The sequence below is a fragment of the Oncorhynchus masou genome, unplaced genomic scaffold (genome assembly GCF_036934945.1).
Source record: "Oncorhynchus masou masou isolate Uvic2021 unplaced genomic scaffold, UVic_Omas_1.1 unplaced_scaffold_2___fragment_4___debris, whole genome shotgun sequence".
NCBI lineage: Eukaryota > Metazoa > Chordata > Actinopteri > Salmoniformes > Salmonidae > Oncorhynchus > Oncorhynchus masou.
Genome location: NW_027016543.1, coordinates 424,439 through 443,885, shown reverse-complemented (window position 1 = coordinate 443,885; position 19,447 = coordinate 424,439). Strand labels below are relative to the sequence as shown.

General features: G+C 46.6%; 1 protein-coding gene across 4 annotated transcripts in view; it reads left to right on the top strand.

The window, feature by feature from the left end:
* The window catches only part of LOC135538694 (ankyrin-1-like), a 41,857-nt gene that overhangs the window by 3,314 nt on the left and 19,096 nt on the right, over positions 1–19,447 (top strand). For 2 of the 4 annotated variants that reach the window (XM_064964596.1, XM_064964597.1), the window contains exons 2-26: positions 2,954–3,052; positions 3,524–3,622; positions 3,739–3,837; positions 4,278–4,463; positions 5,499–5,597; positions 5,727–5,825; positions 5,934–6,032; positions 6,322–6,519; positions 6,792–6,890; positions 7,068–7,166; positions 7,454–7,552; positions 7,785–7,982; positions 8,275–8,373; positions 8,656–8,754; positions 8,907–9,104; positions 9,400–9,498; positions 9,837–9,935; positions 10,167–10,265; positions 10,464–10,556; positions 10,688–10,760; positions 13,708–13,728; positions 14,520–14,643; positions 14,797–14,860; positions 14,984–15,096; positions 15,346–15,570. In XM_064964596.1, the coding sequence (XP_064820668.1) occupies positions 3,002–3,052; positions 3,524–3,622; positions 3,739–3,837; positions 4,278–4,463; positions 5,499–5,597; positions 5,727–5,825; positions 5,934–6,032; positions 6,322–6,519; positions 6,792–6,890; positions 7,068–7,166; positions 7,454–7,552; positions 7,785–7,982; positions 8,275–8,373; positions 8,656–8,754; positions 8,907–9,104; positions 9,400–9,498; positions 9,837–9,935; positions 10,167–10,265; positions 10,464–10,556; positions 10,688–10,760; positions 13,708–13,728; positions 14,520–14,643; positions 14,797–14,860; positions 14,984–15,096; positions 15,346–15,570 (2,831 nt within the window). In that variant the 5' untranslated portion in view covers positions 2,954–3,001. Of the gene's footprint in view, positions 1–2,953; positions 3,053–3,523; positions 3,623–3,738; positions 3,838–4,277; positions 4,464–5,498; positions 5,598–5,726; positions 5,826–5,933; positions 6,033–6,321; positions 6,520–6,791; positions 6,891–7,067; positions 7,167–7,453; positions 7,553–7,784; positions 7,983–8,274; positions 8,374–8,652; positions 8,755–8,906; positions 9,105–9,399; positions 9,499–9,836; positions 9,936–10,166; positions 10,266–10,463; positions 10,557–10,687; positions 10,761–13,707; positions 13,729–14,519; positions 14,644–14,796; positions 14,861–14,983; positions 15,097–15,345; positions 15,571–19,447 lie in introns of all 4 variants that reach the window. The other 2 variants (XM_064964594.1, XM_064964595.1) reach the window with 2 other exon arrangements.

Below are 19,447 nucleotides of genomic sequence, written 5' to 3'. Positions count from 1 at the left end.
TGCATAACAGTGAATGAATAAGGCCATCGGTGCCCTCTCCTTAACTTTAGCCTGCACCCCATTGAGTCCAGATGTCATGACTGCCGCGCCATCAAAACACTGTGCCACAACTTTATCCAGACTACATTCATTTTCCTCCAAGAAACAGAAAATAAGAGCGGCAATGTCATCAGCTTGCTTGCCGCTTGTCACATCTTAAAATCGGATAAATCGCTTCTTGACTCCTGTGTCCATCACATAACGCAGGATGAGTGAGAGCTGTGCTGCATTTCCCACATCTGTTGTCTCATCCACCATAACAGCAACAAAGGGAGCTTTTTTAATCTCCATTTTGATCTCTTCTCCCATCACTTCAGCAATAGCATAAATGAGGTCATTTTGTATTTTGCCTGACGTCCCAATGAACACTTTGTTCGTGGACAGGTGGTATTGTAAATCTGTGTTGCTTTCAGAAAGAAAAGAAAGAAGCTCCACGTAGTTCCCTTTGTTTGTGGAGTCAGCACTTTCATTGTGTCCCCTAAATGAAAGTTCCTGTTTACCCAAAAACATGACACAATCAATGAGTCTTTTCAATATTTCCCTATTTTTCTTCACTTTTTCATTGTGCAGCTCCGTTGCCCTGCGCGCTTGTTCGTTGAGCTGTAGATTCACTCCGGTGTCCCCAAAAGTTTTCAAAAGCACCATTGCTTGTAAGTGCTCAGCCGTACTTTGGTGTCTCGTTGCTGCCTTGCTTAGACAACTCAAGTTTGCAAAGCCAGTGTGGCTCCAAACACCAAATCGATCACTTGCAAATAATAGGCATTCCCAGCAGTACAGTTTGCAGTGCTTCTCGGAGCCTGTGAGCCATTGATAGCGCTCGTAGTTGGAACTTTGAAAGTGGCGAACGAACCCCTTTCCCACCTGTGACAGGCTTTGTAGCGTCGGGCGACCTCTCCTTACAATGTCTTAACTTTTCTTGAAAAGTTTGTCTTGAGAATGGCGTTATAATTATATCCTCGACCAAATCGATATCTTCTCCTCCTTCCGCCATTGTGGGTTGAAAAAACAGCTTAGTAGTAAGCAAATTAATTTGTTTATCAAATTCAGTTTCCTAGTTCTAAGGTTCTGCACCAAAACATTTCTGCAGCATTGAAGGTCCCCAAGAACACCATAGCCTCCATCATTCTTAAATGGAAGAAGTTTGGAACCACCAAGACTCTTTCTAGAGCAATTGGCGGAGAAGGGCCTTGGTCAGGGAGGTGACCAAGAACCCGATAGTCACTCTGACCGAGCTCCAGACTTCCTCTGTGGAGATGCGAGAACCTTCCAGAAGGACAACAATCTCCGCAGCACCCCAACAATCAGGCCTTTATGGTAGAGTGGCCAGAAGGAAGCCACTCCTCAGTAAAAAGCACTTGACGGCCCACTTGGAATTTGCCAAAAGTCACCTAAAGGACTCTCAGACCATGAGAAACAAGCTTGTCTGGTCTGATGAGACCAAGATTGAACACTTTGGCCTGAATGCCAAGCGTCACGTCTGGAAGAAACTTGGCACCATCCCGACGGTGAAGCATGGTGGTGGTAGCATCATGCTGTGGGGATGCTTTCTTTTTCAGCGGCAGGGACTGGGAGACTAGTCAGGATTGAGGAACAGATGAACGGATAAAAGAGATCAGAGAGATCCTTGATTAAAGCCTACCTCAGACTGGGGCGAAGGTTTACTTTCCAACAGGACAACATCCATAAGCACACAGCCAAGACAACGCTGGAGTGGCTTCGGGACAAGTCTCTGTATGTCCTTAAGTGGCTCAGCCAGAGCCCGGACTTGAACCCAATCTACAATAACATCTCTGGAGAGACCTGAAAATAGCTGTGCAGCAATACTCCCCATCCAAGGATCTGCAGAGAAGAATGGGAGAACTCCCCAAATACAGGTATGCCAAGCTTGTAGTGTTATACCCATGAAGACTCAAAGCTGTAATCGCTGCCAAAGGTGCTTCGACAAAGTACTGAGTAAATGGTCTGAATTCTTATGTAAATGTGATATTTAGTTTTAAAATTTTTAATACATTTGTAAAAATGTCTAAATACCAGTTTTTGCTTTGTCATTATGGGGTATTGTGTGTAGATTGATGAGGGGGAAAAAACTATCCATTTTAGAATAACGTTGTAGCATAACAAAATGTGGGAAAAGTCAAGGGGTCTGAATACTTTACGAATGCACTGTATGTGGGTATGTGATGTGTGTATGTAAACATACACATTTTCTATGTTTTGTATACTGTATGTTTTAAAATTTGGATTGGAGTTGAAGTAGAGCATATAGCTATACTAAAGGTTGGTGCTACTGCTGCTGTTCTAGAAAATCCTAGGATTCAGGGTTTTACATGTCAGCCTGCCAACCTGCCCCTGCCCTATCTACAATCCAGCAGACTCCAGCCAGCTCACAGAAACACATCGGTGGTTCACACACTTGTTTGCGTGTGTGTGCGTTTGCGCATGCATGCATGTGTGTTTGTCTCCCCAGTGAGTGTGTTATCCGTGTGAATTGAGTGACACTGCAGTTTGAGGGCAGGAGAGGGACCAGTGTGCTTTGCAGACTGTGGCCAGTCACGGTACTGCAGGCTGGCAGAGCAGAGAAAGGCACAGACTGTACTGTTCGACTGTCTGATTCTGCAGCTGTACACCCAGACAAGCCTGAAATAAATCCATGCTCTCTGCTTCCTTTGAGACCCAACTGAAACAGTCTTAAGGTTGTTAGTCTTCTGAAATATGTTTGTGCTGCTTCTGTAACCACTGTGGGTTTTGAGTTTCTCTGCTTGTTATTCTTAGTACTGTATATTTACTGCTCATAAATCCATGTTATAGATGGATTCAAAGGCTGACAGATTTGATTGGAGCACGCTCTGTAGGTTGACGATTTGTTCTGATGGTTCTGTGTGGTCACTGCTGATTTCCACTGCTGTCACTGCAGAATGGGCTCAACGGTTTGCATCTGGCCTCTAAAGAAGGACACGTCAAGATGGTCCTGGGGCTACTACACGCTGGCATTGTCCTGGAGACCACAACTAAGGTACTACTCACACACTGCTCACTGCTTACCATGACTCCACTTACATACTGTACCACAGAACAGATGCATAGCACCTACTTCTGACTTCTGATTGAGATATTCACCAGCGAGCTATATAACTGGCTGTTTACAGACAGGATCCACCACATGTATTGTAAGCTTAAACACATGCTTATGACTTTTTCCGCTCATTTGATTGGCCTGTAAACATATATCTAGGTTAATCTAACACATATCTATCTAATAAGTCATAACTCGTTATTTCTGAGCTGTGTTTCGTTCATGAAGCTTTTTAAATAGAGATTTTGGTCTTTAGGCTGCTCTCTGCTCCCTGTATGTGTGTGTGTGTGTGTGTGTAGCTCCCTGTTTTCCTGTGTCATGCCACTCTAGCCTTGTTTAATGTGGCACTAATGCCAGTCATTCACAACCTTAATGAAACAATGTTCGTGTATGTGTGTCTGTCACCTCCAGAAAGGGAACACTGCCCTCCATATCGCTGCGTTGGCAGGCCAGGAGAGAGTGGTGGCTGAGCTTGTCAACTATGGAGCCAACGTCAATTCCCAGTCACAGGTGAGTCATCTGGGACAATTATACTGCACATTACTGTTACCTGGGAAGGGGAGGGGGTGTTTGTGTGCATGTATATTTGTGTGTGTTGCTGGTAACCATGCGCCTCTTCTTTACAGAAAGGCTTCAGTCCCCTATACATGGCTGCACAAGAGAACCACTTAGATGTAGTAAAGTTTCTGCTAGAGAACGGAGCCAATCAGAGCCTTCCAACAGAGGTGAATGAAAGCCCACAGAGCAAACAGACATTTAGTTGTTTCTCAGATGTGTATTGGATTCAGTCCAATAGACAATGCCACATTAACTTTCTCACATCTTTCTATTACAGTAATCTCAATCTCCATTGTCTCAAATTTGCCACTATCTTTATTTTATTTCTCTCTCTCTTCCTCTACCTCTACTTACCGGTCTCTCACCCCCTTCCTCCATTATCATATGGCTTGTCTCCCTTTCCCCCTCTCCCTCTTTTCCTCCTACTCCCTTGCTGTCTCTCGTTGACCTTGCTTACCTTCTCCCTCCCCTCCTCCTCTTTACCCTCTTACTTTACTGCCTCGATACCTCTCCGTCTGTCCTTCCTCTCCCCCTTCCTCCCTTTTTACCCCGGCCACCCCTCCCTCTATCCCTTCTTCTCCCTCCCCTCTCTCACCCTGTCTGTCAGGATGGGTTCACGCCACTGGCGGTGGCTCTTCAGCAGGGTCATGAGAACGTAGTGGCCCTGCTCATCAACTACGGCACCAAGGGCAAGGTCCGTCTGCCCGCCTTGCACATCGCTGCACGCAACGACGACACACGCACTGCCGCAGTGCTGCTGCAGAACGACCCTAACCCTGACGTCCTCAGCAAGGTACTGTTCTGTGTGTGTGTGTGTGTGTGTGTGTGTGTGTGTGTGTGTGTGTGTGTGTGTGTGTGTGTGTGTGTGTGTGTGTGTGTGTGTGTGTGTGTGTGTGTGTGTGTGTGTGTGTGTGTGTGTGTGTGTGTGTGTGTGTGCGTGCGTGCGCGCGTGCGTGCGTGCGTGTATGTGGCTGTGATGACTCATTAAGCCTTAATATGCTGATGTCGTTAGCTGAAGTAATCAGTCATAACACTGTTGTGTTGACTTGGAGAAAAACAATAGCAACAAAGTGATTACATGAATAAACAAAAAAGCTGCCAGCACACATGGATTATGAAAATAAGATTCAAAAATATATTTTTCTGTCTCTGTGTGTCTCTCTATATATGTGTTTCTGTCTCTTTATCTCTGTCTCTGTCTCTGTGTGTCTCTCTCTATATATATATATATGTTTCTGTCTCTTTATCTCTCTCTCTGTCTCTGTGTCTCTCTCTCTATATATATATATATGTTTATGTCTCTTTATCTCTCTCTCTGTCTGTGTGTCTCTTTCTATATATATGTTTCTGTCTCTTTATCTCTCTCGCTGTCTCTGTGTGTCTCTTTCTATATATATGTTTCTGTCTCTTTATCTCTCTCTCTGTCTCTGTGTGTCTCTCTCTATATATATATGTTTCTGTCTCTTTATCTCTCTCTCTGTCTCTGTGTCCCTCTCTATATATATATATATGTTTCTGTTTCTTTATCTCTCTCGCTGTCTCTGTGTCTCTCTCTATATATATGTTTCTGTCTCTATCTCTCTCTCTGTCTATGTGTCTCTCTATATAAATGTTTCTGTTTCTTTATCTCTCTCGCTGTTTCTGTGTCTCTCTCTATATATATGTTTCTGTCTCTTTATCTCTCTCGCTTTCTCTTTTTCTGTCTCTCTTTCTCTCTCTCTCTCTCTCTCTCTTTCTGTCTCTATCTCTTTTATCTCTCTCTCTCTCTTTCTTTCTCTGTTTCTCACTCTGTCTCCCTGTTTATTTTTCTATCTTTGTCTATCTGTAGACTGGCTTCACTCCTCTCCACATTGCGGCTCACTATGAGAACCTGAGTGTGGCCCAACTGCTAATAAACAGAGGTGCCAATGTCAACTTTACTCCCAAGGTCAGTCCATTAACCCTCACCGCTACTACCTTAACTATGACATTGATAACATAGTCCCTCAAAGACCCCATTTCCTAACAGGAGAGTCTGATTAAATTGATTTAGAAATTGTTCTTTCCCCTTTCTCAGAATGGTATCACCCCCCTACACATAGCCTCCAGGAGGGGTAATGCGATCATGGTTCGACTTTTGCTGGACAGAGGGGCCCAGATAGACGCCATGACCAAGGTACTGTAACCCTACACTTGCTCCTCCTCTTCTTCCTCCTCCTCTTCTTCTTTCTGCCATTTAACTTGAAAACTTTTGGACCCTACCTGGCTCCTTCCATCTATTTAGGATGAGCTGACCCCTCTGCACTGTGCGGCCAGGAACGGTCATGTCAGGATCATCGATCTCCTGCTGGACCTGGGGGCTCCCATCCATGCCAAGACCAAGGTCAGCCAGAGGCCTCTCGTGGTCCACTCTAGAGAAAATAAAGGCCATACTTTATGGCCACTTTGGCACAAAATCACACCCTTAAGGCCACTTTGGCACGATATCACACTCACTTGCAATTTTAGCAGTAACCAATGCTAAATGATCCTCTGCCAACTACGCTGACGCGTCACTTATTTCAGTATTATGAATTTATAGATGCTTTCTTCTCTGAGGTCTTACACTGCTCTTCTCTTTGATTCCCTTTCATATCTTTCCCGGTTTTACATCCTCCCTCTCTCCCCTCCAGAATGGCCTGTCCCCCATCCACATGGCAGCCCAGGGAGACCACATGGACTGTGTGAGGCAGCTCCTCCAGTACAACGCCGAGATCGATGACATCACGCTGGACCACCTGACCCCTCTACACGTGGCAGCCCACTGTGGTCACCACCGCATGGCCAAAGTGCTGCTGGACAAGGGGGCCAAGGCCAACGCACGTGCACTGGTCAGCAGCTCTTCTAAGTGTCCTTCTATTTCTGTATACTGGTGCTTAGTGTGTGAGGTGTACTGGAGATGTCCATTGGTTTGGTTTACTGAACCTTTATAACTGGGTTGCGTACAGCAGGCACAAAGAGTAGAAAACATTATGAGATACGAATAAGCATTATTGGACAAGTACAGGTACATTTCTGAATGTGTTCTCCCATTTTGTGCATACTAAACGCAACCCTATGCTGAATTTACTACATTTTTGGTCTGTGTTCCTATTGTGTTCAGAATGGGTTTACTCCCCTCCACATTGCCTGTAAGAAGAACCACATGCGCTCCATGGACCTTCTGCTGAAACACTCTGCCTCCCTGGAGGCCGTCACAGAGGTGAGATAACACTCTTTTGAAGAGCAATGGGACTTTTTGGGGTTTGTTATTGTTGGGTGTCAATTCTGTCATTACAAAATATCTGGAGGTGTAAATGTAAGTGTAATGGTGATGAATTGTTATTCAACCTTAACTCTCCTCACTCTTAATATGCCCCCTGTTTCTCTCTCCCATTAGTCTGGTCTGACTCCTCTTCATGTAGCAGCCTTCATGGGGCACCTGAACATTGTGAAGAACCTGCTCCATAGAGGAGCTTCACCCAACGCCTCCAATGTGGTGAGATAACACCGTTTATAACCTTTATTCCTGGCACGGGGGGGACATTTCCATCACACTCTGATTGACTAGTAGTAACTTGTTGAAATGAATACCAGCGAAGGTTATGGTAGATGGATTGGTATCTGGTCTATGCATTAATAATAATTTGATGGCCAAGGCCTGTTCTCTGTGTGTATAAGGTGATATTTTATGTGTGTTATTGATATTACATAGCATAGTCATGTGTTTAATGGCAGAGTTGTTGTGACAGGCTATGTGACCTCTGACCTGGGTTTGTGTAACAGAAAGTGGAGACGCCCCTCCACATGGCATCCAGGGCAGGCCACTGTGAGGTGGCTCTGTTCCTGTTGCAGAACACAGCACAGGTGGATGCCAAGGCTAAGGTACTGTACACACTGTCATGCAACCATACATACTGCACACATCTACTGTATGTACGTCATAATGTTTTACAACAAACTTTGTCCTGGCTGGAATTCACATGTTCTTCAACTACAGTCTACAACACCATACACTGCACAACTACCTCACTGTTACTGCTCGCTAAATACAGTTATCATTCCAACCTCTGTTTCTCCTTACTCTCACTCTTTCTCTCCATCCCTGTCTCTCTAGGATGACCAGACCCCTCTCCACTGTGCGGCCCGTATGGGACATAAGGAGCTGGTCAAGCTGCTCCTAGAGCACAAGGCCAATCCCGACTCTGCTACCACCGCTGGCCACACCCCCTTACACATCGCCGCCCGCGAGGGACACACCCACACCAGCCGCATCCTCCTGGACGGGGCGGCCCAACAAACCAAGATGACAAAGGTTCTCCTTCAATTTACTGACTTCTTCTCTGTCTCTGTCTTTGTATCTCTCTTTCTCTCTCTCTCTCTCTCTCTCTCTCTCTCTCTCTCTCTCTCTCTCTCTCTCTTTGTCTTTCTGTCTCTCTCTTCCTATCTCTCTATGTCTCTCTCACTCGCTCTCTCTTTCTCTCTCTCTCATTCTCTCTAACCCCATTTCTCTCTCAAACTCATTCAATCTCAATCCTAATCCCTTCACACCTGACCTCTTTTAGTTCTCCTGCTCATGGCCAATCTGTGTTTGTGTGTCCAAGCAGAAAGGCTTCACTCCTCTCCATGTGGCCTGTAAGTATGGCAAGGTGGATGTGGTTGAGCTGCTGCTGGAGAGAGGAGCCAACCCCAACGCGGCTGGAAAGGTATGAAGAACACACTGCAACACAGCATGGACTATCCTGTGCTTTTTATCAGTGTTAGGCATACTTCTCAATGCTGTGACCCACCTAAAACTTATGGACCTTTCCTGTGACCCAAGTAACAAATAAACCTTATATTATTAGCACTGACCGTCTTTAATCACAGCCCAAAAGGAATCACTGTGTCCCACCATTTTAGAAACGTTATGCACCCACAAAGGCAGGCTGATATTCTGTTATTTCAATAGCTAGTGACAGTAGGTGTGTGTATGTGTGTCCAAGCAGAATGGCCTGACTCCTTTACATGTGGCCGTCCATCACAACAATCTGGAGGTGGCCAAGCTGCTGGTTAGCAAGGGAGGCAACGCACACAGCACTGCCAGGGTAAGAGGAACAATGTAACACACACACCACATGCATTACTACACTGTATATCCCCCCCCGCCCTTTTCAGGATCATTGTACAATATGATAATATGACCCACCCATTGATAATCCAGTGTATTACCCCTGCTGACTCCTGTGTCTGTCTATAGAATGGCTACACTCCCCTGCACATTGCAGCCAAGCAGAACCAGGTGGAGGTGGCTGGCTGCCTGCTGCAGTACGGAGCCTCTGCCAACGCTGAGTCCCTCCAGGGGGTCACGCCCCTCCACCTGGCCTCCCAGGAGGGCCGGCCGGACATGGTGGCCCTGCTCATCTCCAAACAGGCTAACGTCAACCTGGGGAACAAGGTACTGGACCAGAGAGAGGAACAATTAATCTCTGATCTCAGCAGGTTTTGAGGCAAGCTTTCAGGGATAGCTAGCTAAGTTACACAGGGTTTGATAGACCTATGGTAAGATAACGTGTTGAGGGCTACAGGGCATGATGTTTTCATCACTGTGTCAAACCGGTTACTGTAATTACCTACTTGTATAGCATGCATGCTGTGGTACATATTTGACGGTTCACTGTGACTCAGACTGACTCAGAGCTGGTTAGTGAACAAACTGACCAACAGCCTCCTGTTCCCCCTGTGTCTATCAGAATGGACTGACCCCTCTGCACCTGGTGGCCCAGGAAGGTCACGTAGGGATAGCAGACACCTTGGTCAAACAGGGGGCATCAGTCTACGCAGCCTCACGGGTAAGGCATACATATGATATCAACCACACACCTCATAATAGAGTATAAAAACAGCACAGTTTTGTAATGTAGTGCAATGTAGACCTTTTGTTACATTTAGTAGAGTGGGGTTCAGTATAAGCAGTATAATGTATCACACACTATGATGACATGTCATATCCAATACTTTCATACAGCATCCACACTCTCAAATATGTTTTACTGCTCGGACTGGTACAACAAAGCCACCAAGCTGTTTATAATGAGGTAGTAATGAGGCCATTGAAACACTGCCAACTCTCACTATTTTCTCTCTGTCTCTCTCTCCCTCCGTCTCTCGCTCTCCATCTCTCTTTCAGATGGGCTACACAGCGCTTCACGTGGCCTGTCACTATGGCAACATCAAGATGGTGAAGTTCCTCCTGCAGCAGCAGGCTCATGTGAACAGCAAGACCAGAGTGAGACGCTGCTGCTACACATGGCACCTTTTAGTGTGGCTCTGCCCTGCCTCACGTCACTTCCGCCTTCACTCCAATTACATTAGATTGGACATGGAATTTATATTGAATAACGTCTTGTCAATGTCAGCGATCTTGCATTTACTGTAGCACTCAAACTCTCTCTCTCTCTCTCTCTCTCTCTCTCTCTCTCTCTCTCTCTATGCTACCCCTCTCCACCCCCCTCTCTAGGTGGGCTACACTCCCCTGCATCAGGCCGCCCAGCAGGGTCATACTGACATCGTTACCCTGCTGCTCAAACACGGAGCCCAGCCCAACGACATCACCACTGTAAGCACACCCTTCTTCATTTTCCTCATCCCTCCATTCCACCCTTCTCCTCTATATCTGCTTTTCCTTTACTATATATTATCTTCTTCACTTCTTCACATTATCCCCTCATTGCTTTCCTCTACTCTCCTTCCATCTACAGGCTTCTTCTGGTGTCTGATCTGTGTGTCTCCTGTCTGTCTCTGTTCTCTGTGTTAGAATGGGACTTCTCCTCTGGGCATCGCCAAGCGTCTGGGCTACATCTCTGTCATTGATGTGCTGAAGTTGGTCACAGAGGAGGCTGTTTCCGTGGTGAGCAGCACTTCACATGGTTACTAGTGGTTGTGTGACCTACAGTACAATAACATTTTAACTGGAATTATGTATTTGAGCATGTCAGATGATAGCACTAATTTCTCTCTCCTTCTCTTGACTTTTCCCAGATCACCACAGAGAAACATCGGATGAGTTTCCCTGAGACAGTGGATGAGATATTGGACGTTTCAGAGGATGAGGGTAGGTTGGTGCACTCCCGAGACACGTTTATTCTTAGCTCGTAAGGCTTTCTGTCAGAAATAGTACTCAAATCAAATCAAATTTTATTTATTTGTCACATACACATGGTTAGCAGATGTTAATGCGAGTGTAGCGAAATGCTTGTGCTTCTAGTTCAGACAATGCAGTAATAACCAACAAGTAATCGAACTAACAATTCCAAAACTACTGTCTTATACACACAAGTGTAAGGGGATAAAGAATATGTACATAAAGATATATGAATGAGTGATGGTACAGAGCAGCAAGATACAGTAGATGGTATTGAGTACAGTATATACATATGAGATGAGTATGTAAACAAAGTGGCATAGTTAAAGTGGCTAGTGATACATGTATTACATAAAGATGCAGTAGATGATATAGAGTACAGTATATACGTATACATATGAGATGAATAATGTAGGGTATGTAAACATTATATTAGGTAGCATTGTTTAAAGTGGCTAGTGATATATTTTACATAATTTCCCATCAATTCCCATTATTAAAGTGGCTGGCGTTGAGTCAGTGTGTTGGCAGCAGCCACTCAATGTTAATGGTGGCTGTTTAACAGTCTGATGGCCTTGAGATAGAAGCTGTTTTTCAGTCTCTCGGTCCCAGCTTTGATGCACCTGTACTGACCTCGCCTTCTGGATGATAGCGGGGTGAACAGGCAGTGGCTCGGGTGGTTGTTGTCCTTGATGATCTTTATGGCCTTCCTGTAACATCGGGTGGTGTAGGTGTCCTGGAGGGCAGGTAGTTTGCCCCCGGTGATGCGTTGTGCAGATCAAGCCGACCACTGTTGTGTCATCCACAAACTTGATGATTGAGTTGGAGGCGTGTGTGGCCACGCAGTCGTGGGTGAACAGGGAGTACAGGAGAGGGCTCAGAACGCACCCTTGTGGGGCCCCAGTGTTGAGGATCAACGGGGAGGAGATGTTGTTGCCTACCCTCACCACCTGGGGGCGGCCCGTCAGGAAGTCCAGTACCCAGTTGCACAGGGCGGGGTCGAGACCCAGTGTCTCGAGCTTGATGACAAGCTTGGAGGGTACTATGGTGTTAAATGCCGAGCTGTAGTCGATGAACAGCATTCTCACATAGGTATTCCTCTTGTCCAGATGGGTTAGGGCAGTGTGCAGTGTGGTTGAGATTGCATCGTCTGTGGACCTATTTGGGTGGTAAGCAAATTGGAGTGGGTCTAGGGTGTCAAGTAGGGTGGAGGTGATATGGTCCTTGACTAGTCTCTCAAAGTACTTCATGATGACGGAAGTGAGTGCTACGGGGCGGTAGTCGTTTAGCTCAGTTACCTTAGCTTTCTTGGGAACAGGAACAATGGTGGCCCTCTTGAAGCATGTGGGAACAGCAGACTGGGATAGGGATTGATTGAATATGTCCATAAACACACCAGCCAGCTGGTCTGCGCATGCTCTGAGGGCGCGGCTGGGGATGCCATCTGGGCCTGCAGCCTTGCGAGGGTTATCACGTTTAAATGTTTTACTCACCTTGGCTGCAGTGAAGGAGAGTCCGCATGTTTTCGTTGCAGGCCGTGTCAGTGGCACTGTATTGTCCTCAAAGCGGGCAAAAAAAGTATTTAGTCTGCCTGGGAGCAAGACATCCTGGTCCGTGACGGGGCTGGTTTTGTTTTTGTAATCCGTGATTGACTGTAGACCCTGCCACATACCTCTTGTGTCTGAGCCGTTGAATTGAGATTCTACTTTGTCTCTATACTGATGCTTAGCTTGTTTGATTGCCTTGTGGAGGGAGTAGCTACACTGTTTGTATTTGGTCATGTTTCCGGTCACCTTGCCCTGATTAAAAGCAGTGGTTCGCGCTTTCAGTTTCACGCGAATGCTGCCATCAATCCACGGTTTCTGGTTTGGGAATGTTTTAATCGTTGCTATGGGAACGACATTTTCAACGCACGTTCTAATGAACTCGCACACCGAATCAGCGCATTCGTCAATGTTGTTGTCTGACGCAATACGAAACATATCCCAGTCCACGTGATGGAAGCAGTCTTGGAGTGTGGAATCAGATTGGTCGAACCAGCGTTGGACAGACCTCAGCGTGGGAGCTTCTTGATTTAGTTTCTGTCTGTAGGCAGGGATCAACAAAATGGAGTCGTGGTCAGCTTTTCCGAAAGGAGGGCGGGGCAGGGCCTTATATGCGTCGCGGAAGTTAGAATAGGAATGATCCAAGGTTTTGCCAGCCCTGGTTGTGCAATCGATATGCTGATACAATTTAGGGAGTCTTGTTTTCAGATTAGCCTTGTTAAAATCCCCAGCTACAATGAATGCAGCCTCAGGATGTTTGGATTCCAGTTTGCAAAGAGTCAAATAAAGTTTGTTCAGAGCTATCGATGTGTCTGCTTGGGGGGGAATATATACGGCTGTGATTATAATTGAAGAGAATTCCCTTGGTAGATAATACGGTTGACATTTGATTGTGAGGAATTCTAAATCAGGTGAACAGAAGGATTTGAGTTCCTGTATGTTTTTGTGATCACACCACGTCTCGTTAGCCATTAGGCATACGCCCCCGCCCCTCTTCTTACCAGAAAGATGTTTGTTTCTGTCTGCGCGATGCGTGGAGAAACATCTGTGTGTCTTGTGATTGTCAGCCCTGGTTCAGTGTCATGACAGAGGACCAAAGACTAGGGAAAAAGGTCAAGCACTGCCATGAGACTGAAACCTTTATTTATTTAACTAGGCAAGTCAGTTAAGACCAATTCTTATTTTCAATGATGGCCTAGGAACAGTGGGTTAATTGCCTTGTTCAAGGGCAGAACAACATATTTGTACCTTACTCGGCGCAGGGATTCAATCTTGCAACCTTTCGTTACTAGTCCAACGCTCTAATTACTAGGCTACCTGCCTAGTGGTTAGATGATTAGCCTAAACAATGCCTTTTTCCATTTGTTTTGTAGGCATTGCAGCGCTAACATTAGGTAGGACTCTGTCCGTCTCTCTGTTTTGTCCGGTCATCTGGTGGCTCGTGCAATTGTGCCTTCATTGCAAGAACCTTCTCATTCTCTATTCTCTATCAATCTCTCTTTAAAACGTTCTCACTTTCTCATACATTCTTCCTGCTATCCTCTTCTCTTTCTCTCTCTCTCTTTCCCCTCTCTTTTCTCTCTCTCTTCCTCTATGCTCGATGTAACAACAATGTCAGTGTTTTATTGGCATGTGATGTGGTCATGACATTTTCCTTTACTGTTCTGCCACTGACGGGTCCAGTCTTGCAGTGCTTAATTGATCAACAGACTAATTACACAGATACAACTCCAGCTGAGAAGCACTCAAGGAACAGCAAAAACACGTTGACTGTGTGTATACCCCTCTGTAACGGCTTGTAGTTATATGAACCTTTTCCAGTAACCAAGGCATTCCCTCCCATACAGAAATCCAATCTCTAACAGGCATGCTAACTAAAGCTGTAACTAACCAGGTGCCATACTGGGGACCATGCAGTGTGTGTTCTATTCTGTGTTGTCAATTGTCTTGTTTTTCCATTGGTCTCCATGGGCTCTGGTTGTTGTCGGTTTGACTCCATTGCTTTGATCGATCTGAAACTGCTTGATGATGTTACTATATGTGGAAATGAATGGGTGTTGGGCGGCAGTGGGTAGTGGTACTGTGGCTAATGTGACAGTGTAGACTCTCTATTGACTTGTCTGTCTGTCTGTCTGTCTGTCTGTCTGTCTGTCTGTCTGTCTGTCTGTCTGTCTGTGCTCTGCAGGTGATGAGTTGCTGGGGATGGATGGTGCTCGCCACCTGAAGCTTGACGACCTCAAGGACCAGGATGATGAATTCCTGTCCCCTAAGAAGACCCTGAGAGACTTTGAGGGTGGACTGGGTACCACGTAAGTGACAGCGCCAGGGTGGGTCTGAACACGTTGTGCATCAGAGTCCAGTCATCTGAAGAAATGTCCTGAAATGTGAGGGAAAGGATTTTCCACCATATTTCTCTTTGGCCCACTCACTTCTTTTAACTCTTTCTTTTTTTGTGTGTGTAGGCCATACTCTCCTGCTATTCCCAGAATCCCATGCGTATCCCCTGAGACCGTCCTGCTGGAGGGGGTAATGTTTAAAGGAGTTATTCATTTGATTGGAAACAGGTGGTAGATTAATCTCATCAAATGCAATTGCTAATGCTGATGATTAGAAGGTGCTCTCTCTTGCTCCCTCCCTCTGTCTCCACAGCACACCCCTGTCCCCCTGCCTAAGGACTATGATGAGGACTCTCTGATCCCCAGCAGTCCTGCTACAGAGACCTCTGACAACGTCAGCCCAGTGGCCAGCCCTATACACACAGGGTCAGTTTACTCCCTCTACAGTGCTTACGCACTACAAAATCTGTGCACCCTATTACACACGATACTAACACATTACAGCATAACACATTTGCAGCTTTCTTCATATTTCTTCCATTCAGTGTGATTACATCCCTTTTACGGGGTCATTATGACTGTTTTGTGATTTAGTTTGATCAGGATGATGTTGAATGAAGCACGGTTGGATAGTTATTCTCTCAATAATGGTGGTTCTCATTGGTTGCTGTTCAGATTCCTGGTCAGTTTCATGGTGGATGCCCGGGGGGGCTCCATGCGTGGCAGCAGACACCACGGGCTGCGTGTCATCATCCCCCCTCGGACCTGTGCAGCCCCTACCCGTATCACCTGTCGTCTGGTCAAACCCCAGAAACTCACCACCCCTCCCCCGCTAGTGGAGGGAGAGGGCCTGGCCAGCCGTATCATCTCCCTGGGGCCCTCCAGTATGCAGTTCTTAGAGTAAGTGTGTGTGCAAATGTTTATATGTCAGTCAATCACCCTGTATTTGATGGGACAGTGGGGATCTTGCATTTCAAGGTCCAGTGGAGAGTGATAGTGACCGTTGTTTTAAAGGGGGGAAAAACTTTTTAGGAGCATTAATCACAATAGATTCAAATACATTAATCACACAAAAATCACAATGTCAAACAATTACTCCGTTCATAATTGGATCAGAGAGGCAAACATTGGAACAATTTTCAAATAAATGTTTCATATACATAAATAAAAAAGCCTACATGTCAAAGTGTAGGTGATATGCATATTGACCACAGCCTCATGTCAAAACCGATGTTGACATGAGGCGCCAGAAAATGTAGCCAAACTTTAATAAGACTTTTAATTACATATATATAGACTAGTGTCATGTTTGAAAAATATGATGAAGGATAATTAACGTCTAAAGGCTTGATAGTGCCTGTTCTGCACTGCACATCACCCATCTGGAATCTGAGCAATCAATCAATCAAATGTATGTATAAAGCCCTTCTTACATCAGCTAATGTCACAAAGTGCTGTACAGAAACCCAGCCTAAAACCCCAAACAGCAAGCAATGCAGGTGTAGAAGCACGGTGGCTAGGAAAAACTCCCTAGAAAGGCCAGAACCTAGGAAAAAACCGAGAGAGGAACCAGGCTATGAGGTGTGGACAGTCCTCTGGCTGTGCCGGGTGGAGATTATAACAGAACATGGTTAAGATGTTCAAACGTTTATAGATGACCATCAGGGTCAAATAATAATAATCAGAGTGGTTGTCAAGGGTGCAACAGGTCAGCACCTCAGGAGTAAATGTCAGTTGGCTTTTCATAGCCGATCATTCAGAGTATTTCTACCGCTCCTGCTGTCTCTAGAGAGTTGAAAACAGCACGTCTGGGACAGGTAGCATGTCCGCTGAACAGGTCAGGGTTCCATAGCCGCAGGCAGACCAGTTGAAATTGGAGCAGCAGCATGGCCAGATAGTCAACAAGGAGTCATCAGGCCAGGTGGTCCTGAGGCATGGTCCGAGTGCTCAGGTCCTCCGAGAGAGGGAAAGAAAGAAAGCATACTTAAATTCACACAGGACACCGGATAAGACAGAAGAAATCCTCCAGATATAACAGACTGACCCTAGCCCCCCGACACACAAACTACTGCAGCATAAATACTGGAGGCTGAGGCAGGAGGGGTCGGGAGACACTGTGGCCCCATCTGATGATACCCCCAGACAGGGCCAAACAGGCAGGATTTAACCCCACCCACTTTGTCAAAGCACAGCCCCCACACCACTTGAGGGATATCTTCAACCACCAACTTCCCATCCTGAGACAAGGCCCACAGAGAGTATAGCCCACAAAGATCTCCGCCACAGCACAACCCAAGGGGGGTGCGCCAACCCGGATTCTTCCTGGGAAGGAGAGGAGGACCAAAATGCAACGTGGTTGTTGACCCTGGCAGACTGGCGGCACCTGGCAGACTGGCGGAACTGGCAGACTGGCGGATCCTGGCAGACTGGCGGATCCTGGCAGACTGGCGGATCCTGGCAGACTGGCGGCACTGGCAGCTCCTTGCAGACTGGCGGCACTGGCAGACTGGCGGATCCTGGCAGACTGGCCGCACTGGCGGCTCCTTGCAGACTGGCGGTACTGACAGACTGGCGGCTCCTTGCAGACTGGCGGCGCTGGCGGCTCCTTGCACACTGGCGGCCCTGGCGGCTCCTTGCAGACTGGCGGCGCTGGCGGCTCAGGACAGACGGGAGACTCTGATGGCGCTGGGCAGACGGGTAGCTCAGGCGGCGCTGGGCAGACTGGAGACTCCGGCAGCGCTGGAGAGGAGGAAGGCTCTGGCAGCGCTTGACGTAGGAGCTCTGGTGCCTCTAGACTGAGGGGCAGAAGCTCTGGCAGAGGCGGACAGGCGGGAGACTCCGGCAGCGCTGGAGAGGAGGAAGGCTCCGGTAACGCTGGACAGGCGGGAGACTCCGGCAGCGCTGGAGAGGAGGAAGGCTCTGGCAGGCGCAAGGCTGGTGCCATGTAAGCCGGCCCAAGGAGACGCACTGGAAACCAGATGCGTAGAGCCGGCTTCATGGAACTTGGCTTGATGCCTACTCTAGCCCGGCCGATACGCGGAGCTGGTATGTACCGCACCGGGCTATGCACCCGCACTGGGTACACCGTGCGCTTCACAGCATAACACGGTGCCTGCCCGGTCTCTCGGTAAGCACAGGAAGTTGACGCAGGTCTCCTACCTGGCTTCGCCACACTTCTTGTGTGCCCCATCCCAAGACATTTTTGGGGCTGACTCTCAGGCTTCCATCCATGCCGCCGTGCTGCCTCCTCATACCAGCGCCTCTCCGCCTTCCCCGCCTCCAGCTCTTCTTTGGGGTGGCGATATTCTCCTGGCTGTGCCCAGGGTCCTTTACCGTCCAACTCATCCTCTCATGTCCAGTCCTCCTTGCGCTGCTCCTGCTGCCACTGCCTGTCACCACACCGCTTGGTCCTGTTGTGGTGGGTGGTTCTGTAACGGGATTCTTCCTGGGAAGGAGAGGAGGACCAAAATGCAACGTTGTTGAAGTTCATGTTTTTTAATAAGAACCGAAACAGCCCTATCTGGTGCAACAAACACAAAGACAGGAAACAACCACCCACAAAACCCAACACAAAACAGGCTACCTAAATATGGTTCCCAATCAAAGACAATGACTAACACCTGCCTCTGATTGAGAACCATATCATGCCAAACATAGAAATAGACAAACTAGACACACAACATAGAATGCCCACTCAGATCACACCCTGACCAAACAAAACATAGAAACATACAAAGCAAACTATGGTCAGGGTGTGACATCCCCTCTTTATTCATTTCGAAAGGATATTTTCATCTGTCACATGAAACCGCTTGCACGTGCGGTAATTACATTTTGGAACGCTGTAATATGAATCTGCCGGTAGCTGAAACTTACCAATTAGGTTCAATGTTAGCTAGCTAGATAATATTAGACTATAATTAGCAATGCAAATGGATTTCTGAGATACGAATAATATTACTATACAGATCATACATGTAAAGTTAGCTAGCGAGCCAGCAAGATAATATTCGCTAGCTAGCGAACAGTACACTTTAAGCTGCAATGAAAACTACTTTCTGACAAAATTAGAAACGTATAATATCTTAAAATGTAGCTAGACTCTTACACGTGTACATGGATGAACGCTTCACGGCAGGCTGGAATCCCTTTAACTCTGTTTTGTTTGTACAACTTGTTTGGCCCGAGTTGTGTCAAGTCACTCTGGTTCAATGTGATCGTTTGCAGAAAGTAGTCCATCACAACTTTTTCCCACTGTCAGTAGCACCTGCTAAATTCAGGGCAGCAATGTTGTTGAGAGCAGTGGCACACTGCAGTTATCCATGGTTAACATTTCTCTTTCAGAAAAGCCGTGATAGCAAGGATTATTTACACATACTAAGCAGCTCATGTTATAGACAGAAGCATGCTACATGGCAGACCAATCCGATCTCTTCTTTCGGCATGTCCAGCCCATCCATTTTCTCAGCCAATCTGTGGCTAAAACAACTCGGCTCATAATTTAACAATTTTATTTGTATTTACAGAGGGCATACACGTTTGTGATTAAGGCACATGAACATTCACATGTTCCAGAAGGGATTTCTGACAAAACAAAACGTTCAAATGCCTCTCCTGTGAAGTAGTGACGTGCGACATATGACTAGCTTCCTGAAATGGGTCACATTTGATTGTAATTGTAATTTTATAGGCTATCAAGGGTGGCCAACCATCCTCCAGGAGAGCCTTAAAGGGGCAGTGTTGTATTTTGAGACAGGCTTGAATATGCAAAGAAGCC